The 17,902-nt window shown below is 30.5% G+C and overlaps 3 protein-coding genes across 6 annotated transcripts; 2 read left to right on the top strand and 1 right to left on the bottom strand.

Annotated features, from left to right (window-relative positions):
• The first annotated feature begins 3,443 nt into the window (after positions 1 to 3,443).
• LOC107430250 (uncharacterized) lies at positions 3,444 to 6,286 on the top strand. Of its 3 annotated transcripts, XM_048464354.2 has the most exons (7): positions 3,460 to 3,652; positions 4,082 to 4,506; positions 4,615 to 4,784; positions 4,869 to 4,949; positions 5,106 to 5,181; positions 5,284 to 5,376; positions 5,841 to 6,286. In XM_048464354.2, the coding sequence occupies exons 2-7, from the start codon at positions 4,101 to 4,103 to the stop codon at positions 6,035 to 6,037; spliced, it is 1,023 nt and encodes a 340-aa protein (XP_048320311.2). In that variant the 5' UTR covers positions 3,460 to 3,652; positions 4,082 to 4,100; the 3' UTR covers positions 6,038 to 6,286. The 3 variants fall into 3 exon arrangements, with proteins under 3 accessions (XP_048320309.2, XP_048320308.2, XP_048320311.2); XM_048464352.2 differs by having other exon boundaries at positions 3,444 to 3,652; positions 4,034 to 4,784; XM_048464351.2 differs by having other exon boundaries at positions 3,447 to 3,652; positions 4,082 to 4,784.
• A 1,008-nt stretch (positions 6,287 to 7,294) lies between these two features.
• On the top strand, positions 7,295 to 10,590 carry LOC107430246 (uncharacterized). 2 transcript variants are annotated; one of them, XM_016041067.4, is made up of 7 exons: positions 7,295 to 7,779; positions 8,591 to 8,650; positions 8,764 to 8,846; positions 9,468 to 9,532; positions 9,618 to 9,651; positions 9,883 to 10,006; positions 10,130 to 10,590. In XM_016041067.4, the coding sequence occupies exons 1-6, from the start codon at positions 7,482 to 7,484 to the stop codon at positions 9,955 to 9,957; spliced, it is 615 nt and encodes a 204-aa protein (XP_015896553.3). In that variant the 5' UTR covers positions 7,295 to 7,481; the 3' UTR covers positions 9,958 to 10,006; positions 10,130 to 10,590. The 2 variants fall into 2 exon arrangements, with proteins under 2 accessions (XP_015896553.3, XP_015896552.3); XM_016041066.4 differs by having other exon boundaries at positions 7,297 to 7,779; positions 9,883 to 9,953.
• A 273-nt stretch (positions 10,591 to 10,863) lies between these two features.
• Positions 10,864 to 12,036, bottom strand: LOC107430240 (uncharacterized). The gene is made up of 2 exons (XM_048464337.2): positions 11,837 to 12,036; positions 10,864 to 11,708 (listed from the first exon to the last, which is right to left on the bottom strand). The coding sequence occupies exons 1-2, from the start codon at positions 11,894 to 11,896 to the stop codon at positions 11,115 to 11,117; spliced, it is 654 nt and encodes a 217-aa protein (XP_048320294.2). The 5' UTR covers positions 11,897 to 12,036; the 3' UTR covers positions 10,864 to 11,114.
• Positions 12,037 to 17,902: the final 5,866 nt, after the last annotated feature.

The following is a 17,902-nucleotide window of genomic DNA, read 5'->3' as shown; positions in this document are numbered from 1 at the left end:
ACAATTAATTACAATTATTCATAAAATCAATCCATGGTCAACTAAATAATTACTAGTGAATCCTAAAAGCAATAATTATTTACAATAAAATTTCACTTTGTTTTGTTTAATTTAAAAAGAAAAAAATAAAAAGAGAGGTAAGCCATGAAGGCAGAAAAAAAACCGAAAAGAAAAGTGAATCATAATTATTAAAAATAAAGAATGATGAGAAAGAGTGGCATTGGAATTGAATAAAAAATCTCATTTTTTTATATTCTAATATTTTCCAAAATATTTTTACTTTGAAGATTGTGTTTTTTAAAATAAAGAACACCATTGGATATGCTGTTAGTATTATATTTAGTTCGATTTAATGATTTTTCTTTTATGTTTTTATTGGAAATGTTAAGGAAATGATTGATTATTTTGTAAAAATGACAATGTGAAATTTTGGAGGAGATGACTTTTTTATTGTTGGCAAGCACTAGAAATGGAGTAAATCGTTGTAAATTGCAATTTTCCATAGGTATAGTGATTTCCGACGATGAAAGATGTGAAAAGTCATTGGAAAAGTGTATAGCTTTTAAACCATGATTTTTGATGGTCCAAAATGTGTAAAGCTATCAGAAAGTGTATATCTTTCTTCCTTTTTGTCTTCTTTTTTGTTTTTTTTTTTTAAAAAAAAATTATACACTCTTTCTATGGTATTGGCACTTTTTGAAATTGAAAATTGATTTTCCTTTCCCTATTCAGAATATACCATTGGTTCAAAAATTGCATTCTTTATTAATGATCTTACTTGTTGGAATGGATGATTTAATAGGACAAAAACAGGGATTTTTATAAAGTTATGTAAGATCTCTATGATGCTATATTATGAACAAGATAATGCATGGTTGTAAAATAAGCTCTTGAGGTTTCAATAAGAGATTTCTTATAGCTATTCCACATTTATAGTGAAACTTTTATAAAACAATTATTTGCCATATTTTATGGTGATTTAAGTCATGGCCCGCAAACTGCAATTTACCTACACAAGCCCAGGGTAGAGTTTGAGAGCTACAGAGAGAAAGGAGGGAGGTAGAGAAAGATAGAGGAAAGAGATTGGTGAGAGTTAGGGGGGGAAAAGAGAAAAAGAGAGAGATCGGTGTGAGATGAGATAAAATAATAATGAAAATAAATAAATCTTAAGCAAGAGTGAGACTTGAACCTATATACCCTATTGGTCAAATTTCAAGTTTTTTATTAACTCATCTATTAGCACTTGGATAGTCTTTGTTGAATATATTTTAATATTGTTCGGTTGAAATCTCCTAAATATTTAAACACTCAAATGTTTTACAATTTTAAACTAAAATATTTTATCTTCAATAAAAATAAGATATTTTCAAAAATTTATGTAAATTGAAAAAAAATAATTTAAAAAGTGAAAATATTTTATGAAATGGTGGTACCAGCTCACTTGATACCCTCCCCAAATAATTTAAAAAGAAGTTTTTAAAGTTTTCCATGTTATTTTTCCCATTCATACATTGCAATAAATATATCTATTTAATTTTAATTTACTAAAATATCCTTGACCTTTCATCTCTTCTTCCTTTTCAATCTTGATATAAGGTTTTCTTAAAATATCATATAACAATTTGCAACCATTACCACTTGAAAACCATCACCATTCTACTACGATGGTCCACTACAAACATTTGGCTAATGCCGGCAATTGATGCTGGCCTCTATTTTTTTTTTTTATTTGTTATGAAAATTATCTTCAATTTTCTTTTTAGATTTTAAATCTCTTCTCCGAACACATCCATTGGAGACATGAGCATTGTCGCCGCTAACGGTTATCCTTTGGCCGCTACCAAGCTATCTATGAGTGTGGAGGTTTACACAAAAAAGTAGGAAATAAAACAAAAAATAAATATATATTAAAAGAAAGTGGTCAGTGGCCACCGTTGAAATCTTGTTACCCTGAAGGTCTTCCATGGATCTCATAGCAGTCCGGCATTCTCCCACCAATTGTGGTTGCTGGCCATGGTTTAAAAAAAGATCATCTCACAGTCTATTTTTAGAGAAATTGATACTATTGCATCTCGAATTTTATTGGGATTAACACTTTGCACCTTAAAGAATTTTTTCTGGTAATTTGCACTTTGAACTTACAACATTCTTGTATCATTGGTCATTTTATCAAATACTTTAAGGAAATAAGGGTGCAAAATGCAGTTTTTATATAGTTTATGGTGCAAATTGCAAAAATTTTTAAATAAAAAGTAATGAAAAATAATAAATAATTAAAAAGAGGATTATTATATTCTTAATAAATTAGTAAAAAACTTTTAAAAAATTGCAAATGTAATCTTTCAAAAATAAAAATAAAAATAAAAATATTTTATATATAATAAATATTCTAAAAAAAATGAAAATCAATAAAAAAAATTGAATATGTATAAAGGATTTCCATAGATTTTTATAAAAATGATAATATAACTTTTCAAAAATTAAACTAATACATTGTGCATATTTTAGAGATTAAAAAAATAAAAACCTATAAAAGAAAGTGATAAAGTATTTATAAAATATAAAAGAAAAGTTCAAAAATTATTTTTATAAAATATATTTTTAAAGAACATAATTTATAGGTCCTTATGTTTTTTCTTAATCTCTCAACTATGCACAAGTTATTATTTTTAATTTTTGAAAAATTACATTTGTATTTTTAGAATAACCTATGGAAGTTTTCTATTATTCTTTTATTTTTTTTAGAATATTTATTATATGTAAAGATTTTTATTTTATTTTTGAAAAATTACATTTGCAACTTTTAAAGTTTTAAACTATTAAAAAATAATAATCCTTTTTTTAATTTTTTTTAATTTCTCACTAGTTTTATTTGAAATTTTGGAATTTGCATTCTAAACCATATAAAAATCACACTTTGCAGATTTATTTCCTTTAAATATTTGACAGAAAGATCAACAGTGTAAGGATATTGTGAATTTAAAATATAAATTGTCAGAGAACAAAATTTTAAGTGTAAAATGTCAATTCTGATAAAATTTGAAGGACAATGATATCAATTTTTTTTATTTATTTAAGAAAATGAAATTTAATTTTAAATGATGAACTATCAATTTTTTAATTAATATGATAAATTTAGCACATCATATTAAATTATTGTAAGATTTTAACAGTCGACATTAAATCAATTAGGCAGTAGAGCTAGTAGGTGAGATTTTCTCCATTAAAAAAGAAAGCCCTTTGTCCCAAAAAGCGTCACAAACAATGAAACTGGAGTTGGGTCTTATTTTATTGGGCTTGCAACCAGAAACACAAACCAAGCCCTAACCCTTTCGACGCGTATGGTTAGGCCGATGATTAATATCTCGCGAGATTTCTCTTGACTGTCCTAGAACGTTCCACGAGTTGAACTATCTCTCTCTCTCTCTCTCTCTCTCTCTCCCCGATATGTTGTATTAGTCGGTTAAGGTTACGTACCATATTTCTAGTCAAATTAAAAAATAATAATAAGAATAACACGCAGCAATATATTCGGTAATCGGATCGGAAATCCTTTTCCCATCGAAGAATTACTTATATAGGGGGTGGGCTTTTCGTGCTGATTATTTCCCTTTCTCTCTCTGCCAGTTTCCTTTTCAAGAATTTCTTCAAGGTACTACCTAATTAACTCTCTCGTTTATTGATGCTTGTTAATATTATTATTATTATTATTATTTTTTAACTTCTTCTTTTTTATTTTATTTTTTATTCTTGCTCAATTTGATGATTTTTCTTCGATTGCCGATGGAATAAGCTTGTTTTTGTTCGTTTCTTTTTTCTGACGAATTTGGTAATCCATTTTTGTGTAATTTTGTTTTTCCTAGAAAAAAAGAAATTGCGATTTGTTTATAATCCGAGCTTGAGTTTCGATTTTCATCTGAAATGGTCGTCGATTTTTGTTCTTGTTTTTTCGTTTGTTTCAGTTTTTGTTATTACGGTGTTTTGTATGATTTTATTTTTCATTTTTTAAAATCCTTTGAATTCATGGTTGCAGAAGATATTATACTTGAGGATTAAGATTATTTGTTAAATAAACTTTCAGGGTTTGTAGAACGTAAAAAATGCAGGGAGGCAGAGGTGGTAGAAATCCTTTTTCTGAATTTGGTGACCCTTTTGCTGGGTTTGGGGGCTTTGGTGGCTTTGGAGGTCGTGGAAGTTTAATGTCTAACTTCTTTGGAGGAAGGGGGGATCCATTTGATGATCCTTTCTTTACTCGTCCATTTGGAGGCATGTTTGACTCTAGCTTCTTTGGTCCGAGTATTGGTATGAATCCTTTTGCAGAAATGCATCCGTCTGGTTTTCTTGAGCAACAACCTCCGGAGCCTAAAAGATCAAGGGGACCAATCATTGAGGAATTGAACTCTGACGATGAAAATGAAGATGATAAGGAGAAGAGAGAAAATCCTAAAAAGCATGCTAGAACTAGCAATGAACCCTATATTGAAGTCCCTGATGATGAAATTGAAGGTGAAGTGTGTCTCCTTAATTGGATGATATCTAGTTTTTCTATTCTTTTGTTGTTTTTTAATGGGTTTCGTCTTACAAAGTATCGGACGTCAATTTTTCTTATTGCAGGGAGGAAGAATGAGCAATTGCTGTACCGAAATGAGTACAACCGCTCCAGTGACATGCAGTCACAGCCTCAAACTCGTAGCTTCACCTTTCAGAGCTCCACTGTCTCTTATGGGGGTGCTAATGGAACTTATTATACTTCATCCAATACAAGGAGGACAGGAAGTGATGGAGTAAGTAATTATGGAAGATTAAAACGTGCAGTGGTTTTTTCTGTGGTTTGTTCTTATTTTTGCTTGCCCTTTTTGTATGAATAGTTGACATTTGAAGAAAGCAAAGAAGCTGATACTGCCACTAGACAAGCCTCTCACTGTGTATCTAGGGGACTCCGTAATAAGGTAGCTTATTTAGATGTTAATTCTGGTAGCGACAATAGTGACTCTGCTGTTGGGCTTTTTTTGTGTCTTCTATGTTTTGGCAGAATTTTGGACAATTATTTCTTCTTGAATAACAGTGTCATTTAGTATTTACTAACTGCGAGAATTTGTTTGTAGGGCCATTCTGTTACTAGGAAGCTTAATTCAGATGGTAAGGTGGATACAAGGCAAACACTGCACAATCTTAATGAAGGTACAGAAACCTTGCTCCAATGCGTATTTGGTATTAGGTTCTTACAAGGTGTATTATGTGCATACAATTATTGACTTGAATTTTGGCATGTGTAAATTATAGATGAGCTTGGTCATTTTGAAGAAACTTGGAAGGGAAATGCTCAAAAATATTTGCCTGGTTGGACTGGTAACCTTGGTGGTTATGAAAATGCTGGTGAGTTGTTTTGTTATCCAACTCCAAGATGTTACTTTCCTTGGTAACATTTAACATTCATTTTGTTTAATATACTATTGCTTGTGTAATTCATAATGTGAGCCTTTTTAGCAATCAATAAAGGCCAGTTAACTGTGCAGTAAAAGAACATATAGCATACTCAGTACGTGAAGATCCGTAAATGGGTGGTCAGGAAATGAGGAATTAGGATTCAGTTGTTATGTTAGTGTGTATTTGTGAAGCAGTGTTTTCAAATGCACCCTGATATGTGTCATGTTGGGCTACTGGTGCACATTGATATCTAGTATTGGTGGTATCTGTTCTGTTTTCTGGCATGGCTTTTAATATTCACTCTCAACTGGAGTGTGTGAGCAATTCTACACGAAAATGCTATTTTGGACCTATGCATTTACTGGGGGAAGATGCTGACGTATTGTTTTTATTTCATTTGACTAATTTTTTAGGAGGAAGCAGCAGTGGATATAATCCACAGGCTCAGGGAGGTTGGGCATTACCTTCCACAGAACAATCACAGCATTCTGGAAGGGTGATAGCAGACACTAGAGATAGGGCTGGTTCTTCTCGCACACAGCATCAGAGTAGGATGAAGTCTGATGTCAATGGAAGGAGTGGCTATTCTCGTGGGAGAGCTACAGAATAGAAGGGAGAGAGCTCATTTTTTGTGTCTCTGTATTTCCCTTATTTTAACTCCATTACTATTACGGGGCTTAATATTCTTCAGGTTTAGTAGTATACAATTACCGGTTATTGAGCATTAGACATGGTGTGGTAAATGTAATACAAACTGGCTGGTAGCACTGTTGTACTTGCCAGTAGCTTATGGTCCCTGATTACTGTTCTGACAGAAGAAGGGAATTTTAATCTGATCCGAATAGTTTTCATTCTAAAATTTCGCATTTCATGTTCTTGATAGATCTAAAAAGCCTAGCCTAGATTTGCTATTTATGCTTCATTTGCAAAGGCTTTGAACGTTGAAAGAGATCGGGGAAAACCTCAATAAAAGGTTATAAGTTTGTGAATAGGTTTTGGCCATGTCAATTGAAAACTTTTGTTAGTTTCAAATCAGAATCAATATCTGATTTATTTTGTTCAAAAGGGTCTTTTATTGAACCCCGTTTGTGTGTGTTCGAGGGATTGGTAATAAGAAACACCAGTAAGAGCAAGAGTTGAAGGAACAGCATCACTAAGATGAATAATGGAGTTGTGCACGCTATTTTATTTAAATCAATTTTTTTGGGTTAAAAATAATAAATAAATTTATCTATATTACTATTTTCATTGGTTTAATTTCAAAATAATAAACGAATTGCGTTAAATAAATTTTATTCTTTTAATTTACCATCTAAATTTTAAAAAGTAATATATTATTTTGCTATTTTAAAAGATGAATTTTGTAAAATTAATTATATCACAACTAATGTAACTGTATTGAACCTGTTTTGTTTTATTTTATTTTTAATTAATATTTATAATATAATTTTGTCAAATTTATTTGAAAAAAATTTGAAGAATTTCATTAAAATGACAAAAAAATAATAATTCAAATGATAATTTAATATTTTTTAAAAAGTTTAAATTGTAAAATATAAAAAATATAATAGTTCAAAAAAGTAAAATAAATAATTTTATCTCATTAATTCAGATAATTTATTGAAAATAAAAAAATAAAAAAAATTAACGCTATGATATGGTTCAGGAAAACATCTTTCGATAAATTTAAAATAAAGTATAAATGTAAATTCTATTATTTTATTTTATTTTTTGTATGACAACAAGTCCATTGAACAAGCTTGGGTTATCGCAAGAATGTGATTACACCACGTGTAAAATCGTGCAGAGCCCAATAAAGCTACTCCACAAGACTCATAGGTAATCTAGAACCATAAAAACCCCCACCAAAAAAAAAAAAATCCAAATTTTATAAACCCCGAAAATTTCAAAAATTTCGTTCTATGTTTCAGACTCAGAAAAACTCAGGACTCAGAACCCAAAACTAAAGAACTTAAAAAATATAAAATAAAATAAAAAATTCAAAGTTCATCGCTTTAGCCTTTAGGGCATTTTACCTTTCGCAAAAACGAGAAATGGCGGTTCTCAGAATCACCACGAACGTAATCGTCAATAGGATCCTTCAACCGCCGTCGTCGTCGTTTCCCTTTCTTATCTCCGAATGTCATCTACGTACGTCTCTGGTTCTCTCCAATGTGCCTCGCCGAGTTTCGCAGCGTGAAATCAGTCTGGGCCGAGTCCGGTGCGCCGCTTCCGGCGACGGCGGCGGCAAGAAGGTATCGGCACGGCTCTCTCAGGTCCAGCAGCTATTGCAAGAAGCGGAGGAACGAGCACTCTCGGCTGATAACGAGCCTCCCCCAAAAATCACGTTGGGTATGCTTAAATGTCTATCCTACCCTGCTCTGTTTGGTTCCTGAGAAAATGTAGGAAAGTCATATAGAAGGATAAGAAAACCCACGTTTATAATTTTTTTTTTTTTTTCTTTTATATGTTTGGAGTCTTTGTCTCTTGGTTCTGGGTGTCAAACTGTAGAGCAAGTGAATTTTGAGTAACATGGCCATGTTCTTAAGCCATTAGCTTTGCTAGAGATTTTCTTTGGGGGGCCGAGTGAGCGAAGTTGCTGATTTGATTATGTTTGTTTTCAAGCAATTCAGTTTCAACTTCAGTTGTAACTGGTAAATCTCCAAATAGTGGTTTCAATATCAGAGCAAAACGGAGGTAAAAAATTGAGAATTGTGGTCTCCTGTGGGTTGTAGTTTGCAATGAGTAATCAGTTCAAATCGTTGGTTGATTACTGTCTTTAACTTTGGCAAAGTCCTTTGGATCAGGTCAAGTAAATAGTATTAACCTTTTGTCTTCAAATCCAGTTCATGCCAAGCGTAATCTTTCATCTTTAAATGCATTTGTTGATGGGCTTAGTATGGAACTGTTTTAAATTCGTTGGTTGATTAATTTAATAACCTGGATGCTTGTTTTCTTAAATTCTCTGCTTTTCCATTATTGGTGTTCGTGTTTGTTTACTTTTCGTCCGGTTGTTTTCCTTCCTTCATTTTCTTTTAATTGGTTGGATTTTGGTTTGTAGGATCTAGTCCTTGTGGGACTTTCTCCTAGTCTAATTCTCTTATAATAGCCCTTCTTAGTCTCTGTATTTGCATCGAATGTACTTATATTTGATCTTGTTCAGATCATGTAACTGTAAATTTTGCTCGAAGCGGTGGTCCTGGTGGTCAGAATGTCAACAAAGGTCTGTTTACCTATCTGTTATTTCCTGTTGATCTGTTTTTTCTTTCTTTCTAATTAAGTTCTTCCAATACTAGGTGTTCACTTTTTATTTCTTGTTTTCATTATTGAGTGCAGTAAACACTAAGGTGGATATGCGCTTCAATATCAAAAGTGCTTATTGGCTGGGTGACAGAATCAGGGAGAGGATTATGCAAATGGTTTGTTTCTGCAACTCTTATCATTCTTTTCTTCTTAACAAAGAAATAAAATAAAATAAAAAATTGCGCAGGGAGGTGGCCATTATCCATCTTTATCCCTACTTATTGTTGATATACTCAAATGTAGGATGAACCTCATGAGTATAGCAGCAACTACATGTAGGCGTGACAACAGTTGAACATGAGTAAATTGCTGCTCCTTGATAATTGATACCTCATTCCATTTTACGAATTTTAGGAATACCTTGATTGAACAATTTGTGGACATAAATATAATAGTCTCAGGAGATTTCTTTGACTCTCTTGGTGATAGCCTGAAACTGTTCTGTTGCATCTCATGTGTTGGTCTTGTAGCCAAGGACATGTTGCACGCTATATGCGTGAGTGCAAGGTTGATTAAGGTCGTAAAGTATGGGTCTTAAAAATCCTCCCATCACACCCTTCCTTTTTCTTTCTCTCACTTAATATGACTGTAAACATATTAAACTATTTAGTTTGGTGGAATTTTTAATCGTGATTTTTGCTGCTGTATTTTATTTTTTTTGATTGGTCTATAAAAAAATTTATTTATCTGTTTGTTTTGTCTCTTTGCAATTTTACATTGTCCATGGTTATGAGCAGGAGAAGAACCGGATAAACAAGGATGGGGAGCTTGTGATTTCTTCAACAAAGACTAGAACACAAAAGTTAACGTCTTTCCTCTTCTCCTTCATGTTGTCCATTCTGCTTTGTTTTTTAAGCATCTGGTTTAATTCTACTGTTCTTCTTCAGAGGTAATATTGAGGATGCTCTGGGAAAACTCCAGGTACTAATAAGTCAGATTCTTTATCTTATGTTATTGTGCAACAATAAGTATCTCTACGAAAAGTAGTGGTTTTTAGCACTTGATTCAAATGGACAAAGTTTGGCACACCATGGAGTAGAATTTGGCTATTTTCAAGCTAGTATTCAAGACTGTATCACTATTTTGAGACCTGATTAAGTTTTTCCAGTCATTTCCTTCTTTCTTTTTTGACTGAATATATTAATGGAACAGGCAATCATTGATGCTGCATCTTATGTCCCACCTCCCCCTTCAGAAGAGCAAAAGAAAAAAATCCAAAAGATGTGAGATCCCTTCACAACTTTTGTCCTTCAATTGTTTATTAGTCTTGCCAACAGTAAGCCTTATATAGGTGTTTTCCTATTGTATAAGCCTTGGATATATGTTTCCTATTTTGACTTCGTTTTTGGTGCTAAAAGAACTCTAAATTGGTTTTTATTGCCATTTGTGTTTTGAAAAGGGCTGCTATTGGGGAACAGAGACGCCTAAAAAGCAAGAAGGTGCTTTCAGACAAAAAAGCATTTCGAAGAAGTAGAGACAGTTGGGATTGACCTACTACGTTATAAGGTGTTAGTGTTTCGATAGAAACATGTGCAAGTTGATATCAACAGTTAAGTCATTGTCTCAAAATGTTGCTTTTTGATCGCTAATTCACAAATATTACTTGTGTGGAACTGGGAAAGCTTTACATCCGATAATAGAGAAAAGAAAAAACACCTAGTGGCGGACCATATTGGAAACCAATCCCTTGAGCAGTCTGATCTGGATGAACTATGTATATCACTCGGTGACATGATCATGAAAGAATATATACAGCCCTACTTTTGGCGTCTTGTAATTATTTTCTCTAACAATGTCTCAGATTATTTTGAGGCTTGTAAAAAACTTTTGTATACTAATGTGAATTGGATTTATAGCTCAGGATTTCGCAAAATGGGAATTCTCCAAAGAATTGAACGAGTTTGTTTTGATATGTATCATAACAGCGATTGTGTATCAACCATGACATTTTTATTGACTTTTGGAAAAATATGGTTGAATATCTTCGCAGATAATACCAATTTCGCCCAACTACTTCCCAACAAAAAGAAAACGGAAGATAGCTCTGACAGAGAAAGAAATTGCGTAAAAATATAATAATATCTAACAATTAATATGAAAGAAAACGAAAGATAGCTCTGATAGAGAAAGAAATTGGGTAAAAATATAATAATATCTAACAATTAATATGATCTTTCTTTCTTTCCTCTGCCCCTTGGATTACATGCCTAAAAGAAAAAGTATATCCTAATTCCATTGGTTAACAATCAGAAAGTTTTTTGATTTTTGGGGTGGAGTTTTTTAACAAATGGGTCTGCAAAAGCAAGAAAAAAACCATTAATCTAATAAAAATTCTGTACATGGAACTATTTTTTTTTCCTTCTAAAATTTCATTCTTTGTGAGACTACTTTCTAATAACATGTTCTTCTCCTGATTGTCGATCAACATGTCTGATCCATTTCCCTTCCCCTTTGCCAGAACTCGAACTCCCTCCGTTGCTTCCAACATGTGCAATATCCAATCCCTTCCCCACCGGCAAAAACACCGACCGTACCAGTCTCCGAGAGCCGCCATCGTCGACGACACTTCTCCATCTGAACCCAAAAGCAGTTTTTGAGCTAGCATTCTTGCAAACCAAAACAGCACCTCTATTGCTTAGCTTAGCCAACCTCAACACCCTAGCGAAGTCCTTTCTCTTGCAATCCACCACCAAGAAATCTATTCCGGCGACCTTATCCATTACATCTTCCGGCTCACCAACAATCACTTCCGGCGACATCCCTGCCTCTTTCATGGCCGTTTCGTATTCCAACCTTGATCTCTCATCTGGGACTATGCACGCATGGCGTCCATTTGTGTGGTGGCTCGCTACGGCTAACCCAGTGCTCATAGCAAGAGGTCCTCCTTGTGACCATGTTTCAACAATGAACTTGGCATTCCAACCGGCTGCCATGGCTGAAGCAAGCTCTGCAACACCAGATTCATGAAAAATCTCGCACTGCAGAAAAAAAAAAAAAAAAAAAAAAAAACCACATAGCAGATCAGCAATCAGATTGAAAAACCCAAAAAATTTCAACCTTGAATCGGAATTATATATTGAAAAAAAAAAAATTATGTATTGCTTACAGATTTCACGGTATCGATGTAGGCTTTTGATGCTGTTTCAGGGGACCAAACTAGCTTCATTTTTCCTTTGAAAGTTTTCTGCTATTGAAAACACTGCTATTGAAAACAAAAACTTGTTCTTTCTTTTATTCTCCTTGTCCTCCTTTTATTTATAAAATTCAAAGTTGTGCTTTTCTTGGTTGCGAAGCTAAAATATGTTTGATGTAGAAATGGTGGGTATTTATATGAAACAGAGAAAACAAGGAAGGGTTTTTGGGTGGACCGTTGACTTTGTACTCTCCCTGTCTGTCTCTGCGCATGTCCAACGTGTAGATTGGGATGGGTATTGATATCGGAATTGGATGAGTATTACTATGTATTTATTATTATTATTACTTTTTCTACCCGCGACTGTTAAGAAACAACCTGGTTTTCACTATATTTTTGTAACTAATTTTTTTTTTTTTTTTGAATGTGTGAAAATACAAAATAAATATCCAGCCCCAGGTTGGACAACCATATTTTCCAAGTGGGTCACCATTTTGACCAAACAAATTTCTCCCACCGTTTCTTGTCACTCTTTCTCTTGTTTTGCTTGTTTCCCATAGTTCTTACTTTTCGGCCTTTTGATACCATGCCGTACCATCATTTTCATTGCAATTTTATGTATTAATTTAGTGTTTTATAGATTTTATTTTATGTGAATTCCATTCTCCCTTTTCTTCTTTTTAATGAATAATATGAGGACGGTACCTAATTATTTATTAAGTGATGACAAATGATGTGGTTATGCATTAATAATTGAAAATTTTATACAACTTATATAGGTGAATTTTAAAATAAATTAGTAAATTTTAGTTATCAGCTGTCGTTAGAAATAATCCAGTGTTACATATATTGTTTTATTGAATAATAATTATGAATTCGATTCCATATATTTCAATAAAAAAATTAATTAAAAACATTTATCATTTTATTGGAATAATAAATTTCAAATGATCTTCATCTACTTTATTATTTTTGTTATCATACTCATACTTTAAGAATTTAAAATTAGCTATACAATCCGTTGAAGCAAAAGCAAATCTTGAAAGGTGTTGGAGAAATTATCCCTATAACTAATTATTTGTTACTTACGTTTTTACCACTTATCAGTTGACCTTTTAAACGTCTAGAACAAAAACAAACAATTTCCATTCAACTTCTTGTCCAAGTCATAGAAGATGGGTTTATAGGCAATATTTTAAGATAAAATCTTGTTTCCTATAATAATATAATGCATATAGAAAAAAAATATATATATTTATAGAATGGTTTGGTATTGGGGTTAGATTAAAAGCATGTGGGCTGGTTTTAATTTCTTTTCTTTTTTTTTTTTTTTTTTCCAAAGATGATGATGAATCCAGTGGGCAATAGCTGATGTTTATCCAAGCATTAGATATATAAAATAATAAATGATAAAATAATAAATGACCATTATGAATCACCATCATTCTTCTTGTGTGTGAAATAAAAAAGGAAAAATTTTGGATGTCAAACGAGTAATTGAAAATGAGAAAAGGACCACAAAAATTAATTGGACGGCTTATCTCAGTCTCTGGAAGCAAGTATACGTCTGAATCCATTATTTTGTTTGTGTAGAAACTTATATAGTTTTTTTAGAAAGAAAAAAAAGATATCTTTTCGATACTGATATGTCTATTTTCCAAATCACCTTGATTTTCTACATGAAAATGATGGTTGCATTTGCACCACTTTAATGAAATTGATAGTGTTGGGCTGATTTAATTATCAGATTCATACATATGCAAAATCATAAATTCATGTTGAAAAATAATATTCAAAAATAATAATAGTAATAAAATAAGAAACATACATTTAAATTTGGTCGGGTCGAATGACTCTAGTCACATTCTCATATTTCAATCGATAGCCATAATTTGCGTGCACGATTCTACCTCCAACGAAATCATTTTTTTTTTTTTTTAATTACTGAATGATTGAACGCAAAAACTGTACATTTTTATCCGTTTGGTAAAGCGTTTTTCAGACCAAAATAACTTCTGAAAAAAAAAAAAGTTTTAGTTAATAAGCACTTTTTTTCCTTTTATACGTATTTATCGACTTAAAAAATTTGTTTTTTTCTTAGGTTTTTTTGTGATAAACTTTACTCTTAGTTTATGTAGGAACTCAAAGAATCATTAATGAAACTTTTTTATTTACCATTTTGTAATATTTTACTTTCTTAAATATTTTTTTTATTTTTATTTTGTATATATTTAAAGAACTAAACATAAGAACATAAAAATATAACAAATAATATGAAAATAATATATCTTATAAACAATAATATTTACCACATTAATTTTAGTATTATTAATTTTGATAGATGTCAAAAAAGTATTGATAAAAAAATTTTGCGTAAAAAAAATAATCTCTTGCACATTTAAGTCAAAGTATTTTTACAATTATACTATTAAATACTTAATTCAATATTTATAATAATTTTTTAATTGACAATCAAACAGCTATAAGCTTCTTAATTAAAGTTATTCAAACTAATAAAATTTATTAAATCCAAAACATTTTAATAATGTAAATGGCGAACATTTTTAGCTAGCATGAAATATTACCATTTTACTTTATTTTTTACCTTAGTACCATAATGGATTTTGTCTGAAACATGCTTAATGCTTCAATCTTCAATCAATATTTTTATAATATATTTATATTTATTTGTATTGTTAAATTTAGATTATACATGATCAAGTAGTAGTACACAGATACACTGTACCAAAACATGAAAGCAAAATTCCCCACCTTAAATATAATATCCTAATTAATTTCAACATTTTTTTTTTCTAATAATTATAATTAAACAACAAAAAGTCAAACACAGCTGAAAATTATAGTGGTGATATTCATATTCTTAATCACCAACAAAGCTCAGGAGGATTGGACAATGACACTTAATAAAAGAGGACCAACTAGCAAAAAAAAACAAACAGTGCAAACACGGTTGGAGCAAGTGGGTTATTTAAAATAAATAAATAAATATAGCGACTTAATCAGCAAAATTAATAAAAATATCTAGAAGGGTGAAATGGTCAAATTCCACGTCCGTAATCCGTATAAAAAACCAAGACGTGGAGCAAAGTATGCGAAAACGTAGACCGTAAAAAAGCGGAAGTGTTTGACGCCGTCTCAGTCAGTTGCTCATCATCAATTTCACGCAGATCGGTTGCTGTCTGTTTTCCACGTCATTAAACCGACCAATTCTTTTGCTGACCGTGCCGCCAAACTCACCTACTTGCCCTTTACTCTTTAACTGTTCCGTTAACCGTATTCATACACAGAGCGTGTTTAAACTGTTTGTTTTTAGTTCACACTCAAATTTTATCCAAATAATAATCTTTATTACCTGGATAGAGCTTTCTGGAATTGGTTTGACTTTTATTAAGGACTACGAAATTTCTGCTGAAAATTCCTAATTTTTTGTACCTAAATTCTATCCCACAATCATATTCAGTTTAAATTTTATCTTAACTTTTGTATTAAGATGATTCAGCAAAAAATAAATAAATAAATAAATTTTTTGGTTATATATATATATATATAGGCATATATATATATACACATGTATATAAATTTTTTATGTGATATCAAAAAAGACACCGTATTTTTTATAGGTATCTGTGAAATATTAGGTGATGATTTTTACAAAATTCATCATCTTTATTAATATCTATACAGAAAAACTGTGTAAATATTTGAATGATACACACACAAACGCACACCAATTACTTTAGCAAAAAAGAAAAAAAGAACTGTTATTTTCTTTTTATAGATTTCAATTGAGTTTCATTTTTGGATGTATTTTGCAATTGTCCAAAAATGCATATGAATTTTTAATATATATATATATATAGTCAATTTTAAATAAAGTTTACTTTATTTTATTAAATTGAAATATGTTTTTGATGTTCAAGATTTAATAACTATATTTAATAACTATCATTTTAAATGTCAACTATGGATGAAATTTAAGGTTTGAAAAATAAAAATCTCACATTAAAAGCTTTATTTTAACTTGATTATGTATACCTGACTATATATATATATATATATATGAGGATCATGTGTAACTCTTTGACTAAAAAATAACAATAGGTACCAAAATATATATAATTGTAAAGATTTACTTGTTCATAATTAAATTATATTAAAATTATAATAATAAAATATTAACACATAATATTCAATACATATATTATTTGATATTTTTAACATTAGTATAGTATTATTACTGAAAAAATCTATCTCCACCTGTTGGATTCCTTTCCTCTTTTTTTTTTTTTTTTTTTGGGGGGCACCTGTTGGATTCCTTTCTTATAAATATACATATATGTACTGAACATATTTTATTTTGAAGTTACAGTTCGTATTGAATTCACTAGAAGAAAAAATAAAAAATAAATAAACGAAGGTTTGATCAAAGTAAAATAGAGGAAAAAAAAAAAAAAAAACCTTTCATTGTGTTTATAATTAACCACGTTATAAGTAATAGCTTGATGACTATTAAATTAAGACAATAACAACCCCTAAGTAAGAAGTACTTCAATTTTTATTTTTATATTTTTAATCAATCTTGTAAAGATAGCCTAAATACAAAGTGCAGCTCTCGCTAATTACTCTCTTTAGTAAATAAACTTTGTACATGTTTTTCATTCACCAAAACAAACAAACAAAAAAGTTTGAACATGTTTTCATTAATGTCTAAAATAAATATAAAATTGGAGTTTAATAATAAATTTTCACCATTTGATGTGAATAGCAATTTTGCATGTCATTTTGTTAAGCTGCTTGTGCCGTACGGTGATTGCCTTTCTCTCTCTTTCCCTTTTCTTTTCTTTTTTGGGTTTTTTTTCTTTACCCTTTTTTTTTTTTTTTTTTTTGAATGTTTCAGTTGTGTGTCACATTAATGAGTGTGACTACTATGCAGCACTCATATTGATGATCAATTATATCTTTGATCAGCTGCCAAACAAACACGAGACCGAAAGCCAAATGATTTATTAAAAAAGCAACAAAAATGTGATAATCGTGAAATTGTCGAAGTTCGAGTTGAACAAAACCATCTAAATATATTGAAATTCAAAGCAACAATTAAAAAGACAAATATATATATATATATATATATATATATATATATATAATATTAAAGCAAGATATATAATTTTAAATTCTGTGTCGTAGCTGCTGATCAGCTGTGGTTATCTCAGAGCTAATAATTCTGAGTTCAAATCGTTATATTTTTAATTCTTTTTTTTTCAAAAGACAATTAAGAGCAACGAAAGAAAAAAGACAATTAAGAGCAGTGGTGGTGAGGGAGTGCGATTCTAAATGGAAAAATGAGTATTGGATTGAAATTCAAAAACGAGTCAAAATATTACTTCCTAATCAGATTTTAAAAAATATAAATATATATATATATATATATATATATATATATCTTAATCGAGAGTAAGTGGTTTATGACCAGCAAAATTAAGCTGTACATCCAACAATGGTAGGAGAAAAAAAAAAAAAATAGAACTTCGGAAGCAATGAATGTACCTTTCAAGAAATAATTAATTAGACTAAATAAATCATAAAGCTGTCACACTTTGAAATTATAGATATTATAAGAATATAGAAATAATTTATACATACGTGTTAAGTTACATAAACATGTTCATCACAATCGTACTACAGCGTAATGACACATAGCTCATACTTTGTACAAAATTAAAGACAAAATAGTTTGATAGGATATTGACACTAATAGATTTTAAATTATATAAAATAAGGTGTTTTATACTTTAAACTTATTTTTTTATTATTGTTATTATTTTTTTTAATAGTTTTGTGCATCTTACAGTTCATTTTGTCTTGTATTGTTTTTTTTTTTTTTCTTTTGTTTGTTAACTTTTTAACAAAATTATCAATATTGGCGCATAAAACTTAAAAAAAGAAGATTTAAAATGTAATTTTATATAGTTTAATGTGTAAAACGAAAAAAAATTATTAAGGAGGATTATTATTATT

Source organism: Ziziphus jujuba, chromosome 6 (assembly GCF_031755915.1).
Source record: "Ziziphus jujuba cultivar Dongzao chromosome 6, ASM3175591v1".
Classification (NCBI taxonomy): Eukaryota; Viridiplantae; Streptophyta; class Magnoliopsida; order Rosales; family Rhamnaceae; genus Ziziphus; species Ziziphus jujuba.
The sequence above is the reverse complement of the archived record's forward strand: the minus strand, read 5'-3'. Positions and strand labels throughout refer to the sequence as shown.

Bases quoted from the DNA above. Each gene is read 5' to 3' on its own strand.
- LOC107430246 (XM_016041066.4), top strand. From the start codon at position 7,482: ATGGCGGTTCTCAGAATCACCACGAACGTAATCGTCAATAGGATCCTT. The intron at 8,847-9,467 runs GTTTGTTTCTGC...GGTTATGAGCAG, and splicing joins GGGAGAGGATTATGCAAATG to GAGAAGAACCGGATAAACAA. The intron at 9,652-9,882 runs GTACTAATAAGT...TTAATGGAACAG, and splicing joins ATGCTCTGGGAAAACTCCAG to GCAATCATTGATGCTGCATC.
- LOC107430250 (XM_048464352.2), top strand. From the start codon at position 4,101: ATGCAGGGAGGCAGAGGTGGTAGAAATCCTTTTTCTGAATTTGGTGAC. The intron at 4,950-5,105 runs GTAGCTTATTTA...ATTTGTTTGTAG, and splicing joins CTAGGGGACTCCGTAATAAG to GGCCATTCTGTTACTAGGAA. The intron at 5,377-5,840 runs GTGAGTTGTTTT...CTAATTTTTTAG, and splicing joins TGGTGGTTATGAAAATGCTG to GAGGAAGCAGCAGTGGATAT.
- LOC107430240 (XM_048464337.2), bottom strand. From the start codon at position 11,896: ATGAAGCTAGTTTGGTCCCCTGAAACAGCATCAAAAGCCTACATCGAT. The intron at 11,709-11,836 runs GTAAGCAATACA...TTTTTTCTGCAG, and splicing joins ACATCGATACCGTGAAATCT to TGCGAGATTTTTCATGAATC.